An 18,582-nucleotide genomic window follows, 5' to 3' on the forward strand; every position below is an offset into this window, starting at 1 on the left:
AGTCAGACTATGGAGGGAAGAGTTGACTGATGATCTAGTGTCCTACTTGATCAACTGCGAGATACAAACACAAGGTTGTGTCCAACTCCATTATACTTAGAGTAGACCCACAGAATTCATTAAGCTACGTTAGACATGTCCATTAATTTCAATGGGAGTAACACTGGTTAGTACAAGCCACAGAAATTAGAATGCAACAACTGGATCATTTAATTATCAGCAAGGAGCTGATGATTCTCAGCATAAAATAGATTTATTGCTATCCAGTAGAAATAGAAAATAGAAAGGACTGAATTAGTGGTTAACTTCAGGGAAGTTCTGAAATGGATCAGTACATCACGCTGATTCAAAATGGTGTCCAATGGTGTCCAAACATAGATTAAAACCTGCTCCTTGATCTCAGGAAACATCGTGCAAAATTTGGTTACAATTCTTAAGAGGTGTCCAAATGAATAGTGAGCAGACAAGCAACTTTCCAAAATATATCGTATTTGTATGATGATGCATAGCTTGTTGTCTTTTGGTTAAAAACTGTGGCCTGAAAAATGTTAACCTAAGGCCCAACCCAAAGCGTCTTTATTCAAAATAAAACTCCATGTTCAGTGGATTTTTTTTTCTTTTTCTTTTACTGATTGCTTGGATGACACTTGTTAATATGGCTGTGTGTGGTTTTTGTGTACTTTTTGAAGAAAAGGATATAGGCAACTGATAATAGAGCCTCACCCAAGCCTGCTTGGCCACTGTGTTCTGTGGGGCTTAGTCTCATGTGAATGTGCAGAGGACTGGAGCCATGCAATGCTCTGCCTCCCCTTAGAGCCACCTATCGCTACCCCAAACATCTGCTGTCCTGCCCTCTCTATGCCACCAGCCTCAATGGTCATCACCAGTCGCCTCCGGCCTGCTGTTTATACCTTGGTCCTGCAGGTTCCTTCTCCTTGGCTGTTCCGACTTTTCTCCACGGAAAGCCATCCTCAGCATACCTTCCTTCACAATACTGTAGCCACGTCTTCCCATTCTGTGGTGATTCTCCTAGATGCCAGCTTTGTATATACAGTGGTACCTCGGTTTAAGAACAGTCCTGTTTACGAATGATTCAGTTTACGAACTCCGCAAAACCGGAAGTAGTGTCCGGTTTGCGAACGGAATCTGAACGGTGGAAGGGCACCGGCGGCAGGAGGCCTCATTAGGGAAAGTGCGCCTCAGTTTAAGAACAGTTTCGGTTTAAGAACGGACTTCCAGAACGGATTAAGTTCGTAAATTGAGGTACCACTGTAGTTTTGTAGGAGCACACTGCTGAGTTTTGTTCCTTCTGTCTCTGTGGATCATTTCCAGTCTTGCAAATACCACAAGGACTGCGAAGGGGCCATGCTAATCTTCTCTGTATTGTTCCAATTTCAGTATATGTGCTGCCGAAGCTTGCAAAAAATTATCATTTGCCCGATAATAAATGTTGGAAATGTAAAGAAACTGAAGGTACATTCTTTCACCTTTGGTGGACGTGCCCAAAGATTAAGGCTTTCTGGGAAATGATCTATAATGAACTGAAAAAGGTATTTAAATATACCTTCCTTAAGAAACCAGAGGCCTTTCTTCTGGGCATGGTCGGCCAATTGGTGCCAAAGAAAGACAGAACTTTTTTAATGTATGCAACAACAGCAGCAAGAATACTCATTGCGAAGTACTGGAAGACGCAAGATCTACCCACTCTGGAAGAATGGCAGATGAAGGTAATAGACTATATGAGACTAGCAGAAATGACCGGCAGAATCCGAGACCAGGGAAAAGAGACGGTGGAGGAAGACTGGAAGAAATTTAAAGACTATCTGCAGAGGCATCATAAAGTTAATGGACATTAGTGTGATGTTGGATAAAAATTAAGTGGTTACCAGCTGTAATGTTGAGGTTGAGTAATAAGTTATAATAAGTTACAACAAGTTATAATAAGGATTTGCTGAATTAAGAATTGGAATTGGAATACAAAAGGGGGAGGTGAGAGGAGGTCTGGGAAACAAGTTAATGGAAATGAGTAATGGAAATTATATTTGTTTTAATTGTTCTTTTTGTTTTTGTATTTTTGTATTTTTATTATTTCTTTTTTGTGTATGTTTATTTCTGTTGTATTAATTGGAAACTTTAATAAATATTATATATATATAAAAAGTATAAATACCACAAGGGCTGTTGCTCAGTAATAAAATGCATGCTGCTGATGCAAAAGGTACTGGATTCAATCCTGAAAACTCTGTAAGGAGAGCTAGTGTGAGACAGTGTTTTGAGTGCTGGACTTGGGAGACCTGGGTTATGATCCCCACTCAACCATGAAGCTCACTGGGTAACCTTGGGCCCAGTATTCTCCCTCAGCCTAACCTACCTCACAGGGTTGTTGTGAGGACAAAAAGGGGGAGGGAAGAACCATGGATGGCACGTGAGCTCCTTTGGTGGAAAGGTGAGATATGAAGGTAATAAAAGGCAACGCTGGGGGGGAAAACTCCCAGCTGAAACCTTGGGAAGCTGCTTCCAGTCTGTGCAGACCACAACAAGCACAGTGGACTGTGAGTGGTCTGAATCAGTATAAGATACTTCCTCTCATCTTCTGGAGGAGAGCTGAACAGCTTGCTTGGTGAAGTGAATCAAACTCTCTCGGCCCAGTATATCTGAAGGAGCGTCTCCACCCCCATCGTTCCGCCCGGACACTGAGGTCCAGCGCCGAGGGCCCTCACTGCGAGAAGCAAAGCTACAGGGAACCAAGCCTTCTCGGTGGTGGCGCCCAACCTGTGGAGCACCCTCCCATCAGATGTCAAAGAGATAAACAACTACCTGACATTTAGAAGACATCTGAAGGCAGCCCTGTTCAGGGAAGTTTTTAATGTGTGACATTTTAATGTATTTTTAATCTTTGTTGGAAGCCGCCCAGAGTGGCTGGGGAAGCCCAGCCAGATGGGCGGGGTACACATAATAAATTATTATTATTATTATTATTATTATTATTATTATTATTATTAGGCAGTGTGAATTTGTTCACAGGGAACTCACTGGATGCATCTGTAAACTTTTTTTTTAAAAGCCTCCCTAGGTGACTAAAAATCCACTCAAGGTGTGCCTCTGGAAGTGCAAGCCGTCTTGGCAGGGCTGCAGCTCCGTAGTGAAGGGCACACTTTGCAGGCAGGATGTTCCAGGTTGACTCTGCAGTGTCTTCAGTTAGGGTTGGACAACAGTGGCCCAAACCTTGGAGAGCTAATGCCAGGCGGTACAGACTACCACGTCAAACAAGCCAGGAGGTGGATTTTCAGTATTTTCTTGCTCCGCCAGCGCCAAGCTATCATAGCACAGGGTCCCAAACTGGGCTCATCTCCAAGAGTCTGCATGGCCAGCTCCCTTCTGCACCACCCTTCTGGAACACCCTTTACTGGCAGTAGTGTGTCTGTGTGTCTCTGTGTGGGGGGCAGAAGCTAGGATTAGCGTTAGGATTGCCTCCTTGACATTGTTGTTTTGAGTCAATAGCAGTCATGGAGGCAATCCAGATCAGGCCCAAGGGAAAGGAGAAGGGGATTTACTCCTTGATGGATTGGGACACCAGCTCCCACCCTGCAGCTATTTACTTTGCGGCTGGGGGGAAATGCAGTTGCTAATTGTGTGGCTATCATCACAACTGTTTTAGCACAGCTGCGCTCACCGAAGGAAGTCCACAGAACATCACACATGGCTCCAGAAATGATGTTTGTTCTCTTGTCCCCTGTCCCGTCAAAGCTTCTTGTCAAGTCTTGCTAGTCGCCTACACGGGGAATGGGGAACAGCAATGTCACCACAATGTCACCACAATGATAATGTCACCACAATGATAATGGTGCCTTCTGCTGTGCCAGGACTCGGATTCAGCCATAGCAGAAACACAAGGACTCTCCTGGTTTCTATGAGTCATTGTCCCAGTGTGGCGACCGATAGGATCAGGCTGCCCATGCCAGTTTCAGAAAGTGGCGATAGGCAGCTAGAAGTGAAGTTTGCTCAAATCTTCTTGATCTCAACTGAAGAAAGTCATTTTTACGTCCCCTGCAGAAATCGTTGAAACTTAAAGGTGCTTCCCTTTGACTACTTAATACATTTACAGTGGTACCTCAGGTTACAGACGCTTCAGGTTACAGACTCCGCTAACCCAGAAATACTACCTCGGGTTAAGAACTTTGCTTCAGGGTGAGAACAGAAATCGTGTTCCGGTGGTGTGGCGGCAGCAGGAGCCCCATTAGCTAAAGTGGTGCTTCAGTTTCTGGTTAAGAATGGACCTCCAGAATGAATTAAGTTCTTAACCCGAGGTACCACTGTAGTACATTTTCTTAACTTGTAGCTAATCTTATGTATTCAGTCACTGAACCCCCCCCCCAAAGTATTGTCCAACACAACCTCCTACCTCCCCCAATTAAATCATATGCAGCACTGTCTACTTCAGCTAAAAATCAGTTTAGTTAGCGGCTCCTTTCCTGTGTGTTGTACACTGGCTGATTAACATATTGCTTACATTCTCTAATGGACATTCTAAAATTGCCCAACATGTGAATAATAAGCAGACAATCAAAGGAAAAGCATAGCAATCAAAATACAAAACTATTCCCTGCCCCCTACCCACCCCGCTTCTGACTTTCCTCTCCCGGAAGTATAACGGTGAACTTCTCTGAGAGGCCTGGAGCAACCTTCAGATGCAGAAAAGTGCTTTTTGACATCTTGAGATCCTCGTCAGGGTGCTTCCATGCAGAGACTTCAGGGGAGCAGCAGATGTGCCAAATCCCTAGGATTCTTCTGAGTGCCTAAAACTGACAGTCTCTGGTGTGGCTGTGCCACTCCTGCATCCCCACAAAGAACTGCTGCTAGACCAAACCTGCCCCCCCAAGCAAGGAAGTTCGGGAGAGGCGGCACGTGATGTGTAAAACCAGCAAAAGGAAAATCACGCACACATCACATCTCATTATGTTTCAAGTAGCTTTAGTTTTAAACAATGGCACACAGGTGTTTTTTTTAAGAAACCAAAAAGGTTTTCCTTTTCATGGTCTTTGGAAGCTATGCGGAATACCTGTTGCCCCTGAATTTGTATTCCCTGAAGATGAGAAGGTCCCGTGTGGGCAGGGCAGGCTGTCCGTGCAGACAGACCGCGGGACAGAACAGGACAGCTCAAAGGGAAGTCGCTGTGCCTGTTCCCACAGACACTATGGCTCTACCCCCAATTTCTTCATTTTATAGTAGGAGGTTCTGGAGCATCCTCTCGGTTTCTATAGGGATTCATTTGGTTCTCCTAGAACAGGAAACGAAAATGCCACTTGATGTAGAACACTTAAAGGGCCCTCCAGCTGTCTTTTTTATCGTGCATTCACAATGATACGCACTTGTGATGGAATCAAGGAGGTGATACGCAGTTCTGCTTTCAACACTGTTTGCATCTGCAAAGGTTTTGGGGCAGACACACTGCTTCGTTTCCATACCCTCTGACACTTCTCCAATGAAAATAGGGATGTCCCATTCCGGAATTTACTATTTATACCCCACACATCTTACTGGCTTGCCCCAGCCACTCTGAGCAGCTTCCAACATATATAAAAACATAACAAAACACTAAACATTAAAAAAACTTCCCTATACAGGATTGCCTTCAGATAGCTCCAGGGCTGGATAACTCCATACCCTCCAACATTTCTCGAATGAAAATAGGGACATCCTAAGGTAAAGTGGGACATTCTGGGATCAAATCCAAAACCAGGATGGCTTCTCTAAATCAGGAACGTCCCTGGAAAATAGGGACACTTGGAGGGTCTGTGTTTCCAGTCACTGCGTGTACCTTAATTTCCTGCTAAAATTCTGCAATGTCTTAAAGCATGGATGTTCCAGGTTTGTATTGGTGGGTGGCATGGGGTAGTCCTGTTTTTGTTGCAGTATAGTGCTTGTATAGGGTGGCGCTATGGTCTAAACCACAGAGCCTAGGGCTTGCTGATCGGAAGGCCGGCAGTTCGAATCCCGCAACGGGGTGAGCTCCCGTTGCTCGGTCCCTGCTCCTGCCAACCTAGCAGTTCGAAAGTACATCAAAGTGCAAGTAGATAAATAGGTACTGCTCCTGCGGGAAGGTAAATGGCGTTTCCGTGTGCTGCTCTGGTTCGCCGGAAGTGGCTTAGTCATGCTGGCCACATGACCCAGAAACTGTCTGAGGACAAACGCCAGCTCCCTCGGCCTATAGTGCGAGTTGTCCACAACTGGACCTAACGTTCAGGGGGTACCTTTACCTTTACCTTTATAGTGCAAGGTTGCCTATCTAGGTGGCAATAATGCAATACCACTGAGGAACCATCACAAAACTAATAAAGTGGAATGTGTGGACAGTCTTAGTAGAAGAAATCCACTATCAATGCACTTTTCCATCAATGACAACTTGTAGAATATTCCCACAAGAAAACTATGTCCAGGGGGGCTCTCTCATGCTTTCCCATACTACATCCATTGTACCCATGTCTCCTATTTAACAAAAGCAGAAACACAAACACAAAAAGAGGTAGCCTTAGGTCTTGCCTACAGAGCAATGGTGTTGCTTCAGAGGGTTGGTGGTGCCTGTTGGTTGGTTGAGCTGCCGCCAAGCCAAACGTAAACCTAGTGTTTGCACCATCCCCGTCCCCCACAAAAGAGGCTCCCCCCAGGCCTTGCTTGGTAGTGCTTGCCTGTCATTCTCAGAGACTGTCCTTTATGAAATTATTTTGTTTGACTCTCACAGGAAAAGATACAACTGTGCAAAAATGAATGCTGTATGTTTGTGAAACTGCAGGAAGAATCACTTTTGAGGGACTTCAAAGGAAGAAGAGCTGGTATTCAGGAAGGAATACTATTTGTGTCACACCAGGAAAGTCTTTTTGCTTTCCCAAGATTTGACAGACTACAGACAGGTAAGCACAGAGTTCTGGTGGAAGTGCTAGCTATTCCTAGAACCACAGTTCCTTCTCCCACTTTTCATATTTTTTGGTATCGCATCCAATTTTAGCTGGGATATTTACTCATCCTGGAAGTGGTGCAAATTAAGGACTCCCCCAGCTCCCCCAGTACATGAACACCATTTCTGGTGGTAATTCCCAGGTGCTTTTTGCATCGCAAATGTTGCACATCGGCCAAGCTCTCTAATTCAGCACCTATATGTGGTGAACAAGGAGTGCACAGACTAAACCACATCAAGGGTACAAGAGATACCCAACAATTGCAACACAGTATCTCCCAGTGTGGATGTGCCATCCCTTTTGCAACCAGTCCTTTGATACATTGCATTCTTCTTATGAGGGACGCGGGTGGCGCTGTGGGTTAAACCACAGAGCCTAGGACTTGCAGATCAGAAGGTCGGAGGTTCAAATCCCCGTGACGGGGTGAGCTCCCATTGCTCGGTCCCTGCTCCTGCCAACCTAGCAGTTCGAAAGCACATCAAAGAGCAAGTAGATAAATAGGTACCACTCTGGCAGGAAGGTAAACGGCGTTTCCGTGCACTGTTCTGGTTCGGCAGAAGCAGCTTAGTCATGCTGGCCACATGACCCGGAAGCTGTACGCCAGCTCCCTCGGCCAATAAAGCGAGATGAGCGCTGCAACCCCAGAGTCAGCCACGACTGGACCTAATGGTCAGGGGTCCCCTTTACCCTTTTATTCTTCTTATGCCATGTTGGGGCAGCACTGATAGAAACAGACAGCTGAAATGTGTTATTTATCTAAAATGCTCAACCATTATTTTATAAATAAAACTCCATTCTAGCAGCTGACTAGTACTGGAAAACCAGCATTCTTCAGAATCCGTTTCTCTCTCTCTCTCTCTCTCTCTCTCTCTCTCTCTCTCTCTCTCTCTCACACACACACACACACACACACACGTATGTATGTATGTATGTATGTATGTATGTATGTAGACTCCACCCAGACCTGACTGGCCTAATTCTGACAGGCTCAGCCTTGCCTTGCCCTATCCAATTCCACCTTCAGCCTGAAAGGAACACTATTTTGGTAATCAAACGTCTGCGCTGTAACGATGTATGAGTGGTCACAGGCACTGCCTTCTAAAACACAAGGGGAGAGAGGCCAGACCTAAAGTGACTTGCACCAAAGTAGAAATCTCTGCAGCTATGGAGTCCAAAACGTGCCGGGCCCTGCCAAGAAAACTCGCAGGCATTATGCAGAAGGAGCCAGCTGGCCACGTATGTGAAAACCAAGCCAGGAAACTTTGTATGGCTTGTGGGTATGAACACAGACAGCTGAAAGGAAGAGGGATGAAAGGTTTGCTGACATTCCACTCAACCTTAACCATCCTTTATTCACCAAAAATAATGGTTAACTGCAGGGGACTTGGCGCATGACCCCATTCATCCGTCCTTCTATACTAGCCGGGGGTGGGTGGAGGGAGAGAGAGATACAATAAAGTGCAGTGCAGTGGACTCTGTCATTTAATGCTATTCTGGATGGATGGAAAAGGGCTTCAGGTGGAAGAACAGAACAGGGTGGAAAAGAGAATACATATCCCATCCGTAGACATACATAAATACGAATCGGCAACAAAGGGGTTCTTCCACATTCTAAGCCAGGAGGGGACCTTGCAATGTATACCATTAACTGGAAGAGGGCAGATAATGTGCATACTTTAAGACTAATCTGTAACCTGCGTTCTTCGCCAGAGCCTCAGATTCCAAACACAGAGTAGATGCGCATTTATTGCTACAATATTCTCATTTGGAACGTCTCACCATCAAATGTGAATGCCAAAAAACGCCAAGAAGAATAAGTATGACATAGAACAGTCTTCAGACGTGGACTCTGAAACTATCACACTTGAGAAAACAGAACGAATCTGCGTCTTTAAAAAAAATCCCAACAATAGTCCTTGGGAACTAATTCTCAGCTGCTTCAGGCAGGCAGTTAAAGTGACCCTTCTCTGCACACACCTTTGCCCGGTGAGGAGCATGGCAGAGGCATTTTCCACCACACCTAAAACATAATGTGTGTCAAGGACATTTGATTCCTACAGTCCTTCCATTTTTTTAAAAAATGTATGTGTTTTCTTCTAGCAGCAACTATTCAGGTAAACACATTGCTGTGAGGGGAAAATGGCAAAAAAGTCACTTTGCGTTCTGAACACTTACTGTGGTATATTTCGCTCCTAGCCTCTCTGTTGAAAGGACTTTTATTTTCCAAAGCAGGCCTGTGAACCTCTGTTTTCTCTCCCTCTCCTCCCCCCTTCATTTTTAGCTAAACCTGATTGAAACAATGACTCAACTCCCTTCCAAAATAAGTTCTTTTTTTGAGGGAAAATCTTGTATTTTTCCACATTCCCCCCCCCCACATTGGAGTAATTTAACCTTGTGGAGAAAGAAATACAGCAAACAAATTCTGCACAGACTTATCAGCTATCACTTAAGAGAGACAAAGGGGATTATCACCACAGCTGTCAGGAAACGCAGCTTTCTTGCACAACATTTACAGGTACCAAAGGTCATGTTCGGATACTAGCCTTTGGGGACCAGGCACATATCTCTGAAGAATTAAGTCCTTTGCTGAAATAAACAGAGTCTAATGATTGATTTAAACATTGAAAACAACTTCATGAAGGAGACAATGAGAGGGAGAGAACACTGGTAAATGGACAAACAAATCATTTTCTCTATTTATTTCTTTTTAAAAATATGCTTTAATTAAAGGATTCCTTAGGTAACAAAAGTACACATGGTGTCTCTGTTTTCAAATAGTAGAGTCCTTTCACACAGGTCGGTTACATTCAGAGTGAGACATTACTGTTACAGGTAATATGGATGCGCTTGCACAAGAGAAATGGACTATGAACAGTGCTACTTTTCTAGACAAAGATGTGCTGGAGCTCACCATGAACTTCTCCCTTGTTCTCTTAGAATGGCAATGGCGCCCACCTGAGAGGGGCCAGAGCTGACCGTCAGTGAGCTCTGGCTGGAAAAAAAAGCCCTATTAGCAGACTTGGGAGAATTCTACCATTTGTTGAATTGCAAAATTATAAAAACAAGCTAATGAAAACACCCAACATTTAAGGGGAAATGCCCTAAGGGTAGAAAACCCTCAAAACAGCCCAATGAAGACCAAGTACAGAACCCACCATCACAAACAGCATTACTTCTGTTCCCTATTCATGGTTGGGGTTGGGGTCTTGAATCCAGGGATCCCTAGTCATAGTCCAAAATTACAACTCCCACATCATATTTTCCATGGGAACGAGTTGTGTTCTGCGAGCGGGATCCGTTCCGGAGGCCCGTTTGCAACATGAAAGGAACGTACCCCACAGCGATGTGTCTGCGCATGCGCAGGTTGTGATTGAAGGCTTCTGCACATGTGTGTGACGTGATTTTGCGTGTCTGTGCATGTGCGAGCGGCAAAACCCGGAAGTAACCCTTTCTGGTACTTCCGGGTCACCGTGGGACGCAACCTGATAAAATGTAACATGAAGCAAACATAATATGAGGTATTACTGTATACGGTAACTCACAAAGGTAGATCCTAGCCTCAGACCATGAAGTTTCTGCTTATGTTCTGGAGTCTCTTGCATATGGCCACCTCTGGCTTGTTCACACAATACACTGACCACAGACGCATGATGTTTGCATGATGAGAACTGCAATGGACTGCAAGTGCAATGGACAATTGTCATGAACCGGAAGGACAACAGGGAGGAGAAAGAGGATCGTGGCGAGGGGTGTGGCTGGGACTGGGACACACCAGGGAAAACTGGAAATGGAGGTGGAGAGGTTGGTGTAGGAAGTACTCATGCGGTGACGGAGGATGACAAGGGCCACGCCAACCACTCAATTCCACGCCACCCACCAGTCAATGAGCATTCCCCTTGCCCACTGAGCATGCTCAGCCCCCCCCCCCGGCTGTTTTGGGTTCTTCCCACTCTTAGGGGTTTTGATGTAGAGTATTGAGTGCTCCTGTTCAGCTCACTTGCAGGATATTCCATTCCCTCCCTCCTTCCTTCCTTGAGGACTACTACTCAAAGAATTGATATTGGCATTAGTAATTTATGCTACAAGATAAAATGTTGGTTTGCCTCATCACTCCCCAAAATGCTGAAGTTTGAAGCGAGCCCTTTGGGAAACTCATGCAATAGAACGTGGGTGGTAGAATTTGAAGTGACAGGGGGATTTCATATTTCCCAGCAGATCCAAATGTTCATTATTCTTAATAAATACCTGGATTCAAATGTGTCTGAATTGCAGTTGTTTTTGTTTGAATACCTCCTGTGGGGATAAGGGTTTAATAAATTAGGAGAGTTAAGCAACTTTGAGTAACTTACTAGGAAGACAAAATATGCTGTTTGTTCAAATTTGAGTTGAATTAATCTACACTGGTTTTATTTGGTAGCTCATTACAGTGGGATGCTGTCATGTGTGTCTGTTATGTGGGTTTGCTTGGGTTTTTGAGGTTTTTTTGCTTTAAATGTGCTTTTAGTTGTGATGAATCAGCAGCTAAAGATGTCTTATCCACTCATTTTATCACCGGAATGATTTAATCTGTTTTTATAATTGTATATTTAATTGTTATAATCCACCTTGGGGTTTTATGGTGAAGGACGGGGTGAGAAATATTCATCTTGCATCTTGTAAAAACAATTTTTAAAAATAGAGTTAGATCCCTATATGTCTGCAACCACAATTTTTTTAAAAAACAAAACACTTTCTGGCTATTTTGGAGCACACCGAATAATTTAAAAAACTGGTACCACTGAACTACCTTCAAGCATCGCAAGTGGGTTTTATCTGAACTTCAAAGTGAAGAATCACTTTCACCACTAGTGGGAAGCACTGGCCAACCCATTTGCGACTTGACCCTGAATGTCAAGCAGCGATGGCCTTTGCTACATCTCCTGTGCTAGGAGACTGAGGACTCGGGAGTGCAATGAGCCCAGATGCTGAAGGCTGACAGGCAGGGGTTTTGCTCAGTGGTCTTCAGCAGGTGGGGCCTGACCTCAGGTGGGCTGCATGACGGCAATGCCTTCACTTTATTTTCTGCTGCAGTTTACAGTTTTTAAGAAAAAGGAAAAACAGAGAGAAAAAAAAAAGAGGAGAGAGGGAGAAAGAACCATAATCAACATCGATTATTTCTAAAGAACCTCAAAAGAGTTACATTGCGAAGGGAAAAAGTTACCGAGAGAGAGATGTTAGGAGACCCTACAACTCCCAGTGCCTTTAACAAAGTATGGTTCCCGGGATTCTCTGGGGGAAGCCATGACACTTAAAAGTGGTATGTGTAGTGGAAAATGCGCAAGGAAAAATTGAGGTGGTGTAGGTTTGGCCTTATACAGCCAGCCCTTTCTGTGAGTCCTTGCAGGAGCACTCCTGCCCTTGAGGGTGGCCCTGCTGGGCCTTGTTTGCCCTGATGAGAAGCCCCAATTGCCACAGGTGGCCCACCTGGTTGAGGCAGGAACAGATAGTGAAGGGCAATGTGGTCAGGAGGAAGAGGATGATGGCTGGGGCTTTCCACGGTTAGATCTGGTGTTGTATTTGGGTCAAGGTCTGGTGGGGGGAATTCTTCCTTTGAAATTGTTCCTTTGGGGTTATTTCTTGGTGGTAGAGGGTTTTGTATTACCGTGTAAGAAGGTTTAAGGAGGTTCCCTGTTTGAGGGGTTTTGTTTTTGTTACTCTTTAAGAAGGTTGTCCTACTCTGTTGAAATAAAAATATCTTTTCCCTTGACTACTGAAGATCCTTTAAAGAATCTGCAGAGTTAATTGGCAAAACAGTATGAGATAGCTTTAAAAGATGCTACTTGAGTGATAGGTTGCAAAGACTGGCCTTTGTCCTGCCATACCCAGGCTCATCCTGATTCTCTCTTGAGGGAAGAGAGGGACAAGGATAGATCAGCAAAAGGGTGCATGCTCTGAATGCAGGAAGTCCCAGGTTCAGTTCCTGACTCAGAGAGCAGGTGATGGAAAAGAGAGATCTGCCGAAGAGCCACCATCAGTCAGAGGAGACATTTGTAGGTTAGATGGTATGATATATCTCCCTATCAGGAATGCTGAACCTGGAGGGGACAATCATAAATGTCACTTTGGCCGAGGTGACTAGATGGGCAGAAACTAGATTTGTCAAACTGCTGTCTTTCCCTTATATCTCACAGACGTAGGCATTGGGCAACATGAAATGTATTGCTGGGAGACGCTTCCTGTTTTAAAGAGATGTTGTTAGCCCTGTTGCGGATGCAGCTTCATTCTCAGCTTTCAGTTTCATCATTTCCTGCCTGCATGATGCAATCCCACCCAAACACTAGAAACAGAATACTATGCCCAGGAAAAGGTTTCACAACCTTGATGGCAGAAAGTGAGGAGGAATTAAAGAACCTTTTAATGAGGGTGAAAGAGGAGAGCGCAAAATATGGTCTGAAGCTCAACATCAAAAGAACGAAGATGATGGCCACTGGTCCCATCACCTCCTGGCAAATAGAAGGGGAAGACATGGAAGCAGTGAGAGATTTCACTTTCTTGGGCTTCATGATCACTGCAGATGGTGACAGCAGTCACGAAATTAAAAGACGCCTGCTTCTTAGGAGAAAAGCAATTACAAACCTAGACAGCATCTTAAAAAGCAGAGACATCACCTTGCCAACAAAGGTCTGTATAGTTAAAGCTATGGTTTTCCCAGTAGTGATGTATGGAAGTGAGAGCTGGACCATAAAGAAGGCTGATTGCCGAATAATTGATGCTTTTGAATTCTGGTGCTGGAGGAGACTCTTGAGAGTCCCATGGACTGCAAGAAGATCAAACCTCTCCATTCTGAAGGAAATCAGCCCTGAGTGCTCACTGGAAGGACAGATCCTGAAGCTAAGCCTACAATACTATAGTCACCTCATGAGAAGAAAAGACTCCCTGGAAAAGACCCTGATGTTGGGAAAGATGGAGGGCACAAGGAGAAGGGGATGACAGAGGACGAGATGGTTGGACAGTGCTCTCGAAGCTACAAACATGAGTCTGACCAAACTGTGGGAGGCAGTGGAAGACAGAAGTGCCTGGTGTGCTCTGGTCCATGGGGTGACGAAGAGTAGGACACGACTAAATGACTAAACGACAACAAAGGGTAGACCCAGCAACATTAGTGGTGATGACCAACGTAAGTCCATTAATTTCAATAGGCCTGCTCTGAGTAGAATTTGGTTGGATGCTGGCCCTAATGTGCAAAGCCCAATACAGCTTGGGGGCAGGATATCCCAAAGAGTACTTTGCCCTATATATGCCCAATCAATCACTGTGCCCTACAGGAGTAGGTCTCTTATCAGGAGGTCTGCCCCATACAATGTTGAAACTGGGCCTTTATTTTATCCGTATATATTTTATTCTTATAGCACACCCTGGGAGCTCACTGTGATGGGCAGGTACAAAATCTAATAAAACAAAACAAACATTTATTTAAAGAGGGCTCGGTGGATTGACAGGTAGGTAGTGGGTCCTGGGCAGAAGAGAAAAAACACAGTTCCATGTGGCTCTTTTGCATGCTTAATATTGGATTGCAATCTCTTTTGGGGGACACATAATCTGCTAGACATGTCACACAAACTTATACCCATACTGGAAGTAAAACAACAAGACCTGCAATAAGTTACTTGACCTAGTGCGGAAAGGAGGGGAAGACAGCAAGGCAACTTATTCCTCCCCCACTGATTTATTCTACGTGTAGATTATTTTTCTCAGGTTTTACTTCCTCCCTCCTCCTCCAGCCAGTTAGTATCAGACCTTTCTTTGGTTAACCAACATGACTCCATGATGGCCACATGTGAGCTTGTATACATACACACACCAAACTCCAACCATGCAGACACGGAGTCAGTTGCTACATGCTTAGCTTTTGTCAACCATCCCCTGCCACCCCAGTTCAGAAGATAATTTCTTAAATAGCTTCTGCCCCCTGGTACAACCTTTGGTGATTGGGGAAGGACCATAGCTCAGGGGTAGAGCAGAAGATCCCAGACTCAGTCCTCAGCATAGCCAGGTAGGGCTGGGAGAGACTCCCTGTCTGAAACCCACCCACCTCTTCTGATAAAAAGAACCAGGCCAGGAATGTCACCAAGGAGTCACCAAGCATGTGCCATAGACCTACAGAGTGCTTGCATCATTATAAGGGCCTGGCTGTTCAAATAATAATTAATAATAATAATAATAATAATAATAATAATAATAATAATATTTATACCCCGCCCATCTGGGCGGCTTTCAAAAAAATATTAAAATACTGTAATACATCAAACATTAAAAGCTTCTCTAAACAGGGCTGCCTTCAGATGTCTTCTAAAAGTCTGGTAGTTGTTCTTCTCTCTGACATCTGGTGGGAGGGCATTCCACAGGGAGGGTGCCACTACCGAAAAGGCCGTCTGCCTGGTTCCCTGTAACTTGGCTTCTCGCAGTGAGGGAACCGCCAGAAGACCCTCGGCGCTGGACCTCAGTGTCTGGGTAGAACAATGGGGGTGGAGACGCTCCTTCAGATATACTGGGCCGAGGCCGTCTTTGTATTCCCATTGAACCAGCAGGGACATAAAGGAGGAGTCACGCTCCGATGACACTTGGCTGAGTGTCAGGCCTAATGAGCACAGCAGCTCATGCTTGGTAGGTCTTGCCCCATGAATCAGTTGCCAAGACTGAATGTCCCCACCTCTCCACAGCAGTCTAAGTCACCTCCTCTCCAGGGTTTTCCCCAAGCAATCGGAGACTGAAGCCAACCTCTCCTCCACCTTTTTTTATGCCTCTTCTGGTTCTGGGAGACAAGTGGGGAGGGGAGCTTGTCACATCAGCAGGGGGAGACATCCATGACTCTTCACCAGCCTGACCCATCTCTGCCTCTTGGACTCCCCTGCTTCAACTTCTGCCTATGATCCTTGCCTTCTGCCTGCCACAGACACTCCCAGCTCACTAAGCCCTGTTACGCCTTCAGCTTCTGACAACCCCTCTTTGCAGTCTTTCCCCTCCTTTCTCTCTGACCACTCACTGTCGTCCTACCACCAATCCCCTGCCTCTGAGTCTTCTTCCCTTGATAGTTCCCCAGCTGGTTCCTCCCACCATTCCTTTGTGTCCAACCAGTCCATGACATGATGGGACACAAAGAGGAGTAAGACTTTATTGCCTTCATCTCCTGTCCCTCTGGCAACTGCTCTCAGCAGCAGAGTGAGGGACATCAAGGCAGGCCTTTGCCTCCTAAGGCAAAATTTGTAGATCTGGCACTGTATTTATTTATTTCATAAAATTTATATACCACTTGACTGTAAAAAAAAAAAAGCAAAACAAAACCTCAAGCAGTTTACCAAAAGAATGAAACAATATAACTATTTTAAACATTTGAATAATAATTAAAATCAGTGATAAGCGAAAACTGATATTTGGAATTCATTTCTATAAACACTGTACAGTAATAGGTTAAATAACAATCTTGCAATATTTATAAGTCCTGTTTTTTTTGTATTGTATAAGGGTGTCATTTCTTCCCCCTTTTCCTTTTTCTCTGCCCCCCCTTTTCATGTCTTATTTTACCCTGTGCACTTACAATTATATACACATTACTTTTTATCTTTCAATAAAGAATACACACACACACACACACGTAAACAGTCTCCATGTCTGGTTAGGCTTGTCTCAACAAAAATGTTATGATGTGCCATGCATAATTTTCTTTTGATTTCCTTTGATATTGTTGCTATTCTTACATCTTTCACAAACTGAAATGAACCAGCCATTTGCAACTCATTTTATAAACTGGTCATAACCCTCTTGCCCACTGGGACAAATTCAGGGCCTTGCTTCCAGTTCTCAACCAACGTTCTTCAAGAGGTGCATGAACAGAAGACATTCATGGTGAGCAGAATAAATTGAACAAATTGCCCAGGGATAAGATCTTAAGACTCTCATGACTGGGGAAAACTGCCCATGAGAGCTGACTTTGAGTAGAGACTTCTACTCCATCTCATCCCTCCTCCACACACTCTCTCAGCGCCTTGTATGGTTCTGATTGTCTATATTAAAAAAGAAAAAAGAAACAGTCTAGCAATGGAACAATACTACCCTCTCAACATTTAAAAGCCCACCTCCAAAAATAAAAGGTCCTGGAAAAAATACCTCAATTTCAAGCTCATAGATTACTTTGGCTCCCAGAGGAAAGAGAAGCAATTTACTGGCTGCTGGTCTTACCAAGGAAAAGGTTAGAAGATTAAGAGACCAACCGCTGTTTGGATAAGTGGTTGGTAATTGCACATGCTGGCAATTATTACGTACCTCCATGTCTCTCCCTCTTACCTTTTTCTTTCCTCTCGTGCCATCAGGGTTGAGCCGAAATGTCCCCGAATTCACAGTCCTCTTTGGACCTATTTTCTTGATGTCGTAGGCCAGCTCATCAGCAAGGGCCTTGCATGCTGGGGTGGGAAACAGAAACACACATCACTACCACTGTGGAAACCGCAGTAGTAAAAAGACAGCATGCACATTTTTGCAGAGGAACAAGGTCTATCCAGACAGAAGCTTCCTGTTCTTGCTCATCTATCCTGGACAGTTCCTTTTCCTCCTTATCCTTTAAGCAGTCCCTTCCTTTTGGGACCTGACCTTCTAGCTAGCTTTTTCTGCGTACCTGTCTCATTCCCCTCTGATGTTTGTGGACTGCCCTGGACCTTGAGTCCAGCTGTATCTGGACTATGTACAGTGGTACCTCGGGTTAAGTACTTAATTCGTTCCAGAGGTCCGTTCTTAACCTGAAACTGTTCTTAACCTGAAGCACCACTTTAGCTAATGGGGCCTCCTGCTGCTGCCGCGCCACTGGAGCATGACTGCCAGAGCATGATTTCTGTTCTCATCCTGAAGCAAAGTTCTTAACCCGAAGCACTATTTCTGGGTTAGCGGAGTCTGTAACCTGAAGCGTATGCAACCTGAGGTACCACTGTACTCACCTCTGGCCCTTCTAACTGGATGGTGGCTTACAATCCTGACCCTGGACTGCTCTAACAGTGACCACCTAATTGTGTCCGACCTACTAGGGGTTTGTTGCATGTCTGGCACCATGAAAGGAGGGAGGTTGTCAAGTAAACAGCCCTATAATACAAGTGTGATTGGCTGCATTTGCCTTGATAGACCACAAGCTATGTAGGCACCCACTATTGTAATCAGACCATCTGAAAATTATCACATTGTGCCAGCATTGCTCAAATGTTAGGAATAGAAACCTCTCCACTAGAATTGAACTTCTTTGCCTTCTCAAGGAGAGATTTACAGGCATGTCCAAAGTCCAAAGCACATATTCTACTCATGTAGAAACACCAGGCAGGCCCCACAAATAACCCAGAGATGCATTTTAAATAAAAGGACACATTCTACTCATGTAAAAACATGCTGATTCCCGGACCATCCATGGGCCGGATTTAGAAGGCACTTGGGCTGGATCTGGCCCCCGGGCCTTAGTTTGCATACCCATGCTGTATAGGGAGGTTTTTCAAAAGAATGTTTCATGTTTTTATATATGCTGAAAGCGGCCCAGAGTGGTTGGGGCAACACAGTCGGATGGGTGGGGTATAAATAATAAAATTCTTATGGAATACGACATCCCTCTTTTCATCGG

The 18,582-nt window shown here is 44.7% G+C and overlaps 1 protein-coding gene across 2 annotated transcripts in view; it reads right to left on the reverse strand.

Moving 5' to 3' along the window:
* CNPY1 (canopy FGF signaling regulator 1) overlaps nucleotides 1–18,582 on the reverse strand; it is a 55,406-nt gene that overhangs the window by 16,927 nt on the left and 19,897 nt on the right. For both annotated transcript variants that reach the window (XM_081834581.1, XM_081834580.1), the window contains exon 3: nucleotides 17,274–17,389. In XM_081834581.1, coding sequence (XP_081690707.1) covers nucleotides 17,274–17,389 — 116 coding nt within the window. The remainder of the gene's footprint in view (nucleotides 1–17,273; nucleotides 17,390–18,582) is intronic.

Source organism: Podarcis erhardii, assembly GCF_964252035.2.
Source record: "Podarcis erhardii genome assembly, chromosome: 12".
Taxonomy (NCBI): Eukaryota; Metazoa; Chordata; class Lepidosauria; order Squamata; family Lacertidae; genus Podarcis; species Podarcis erhardii.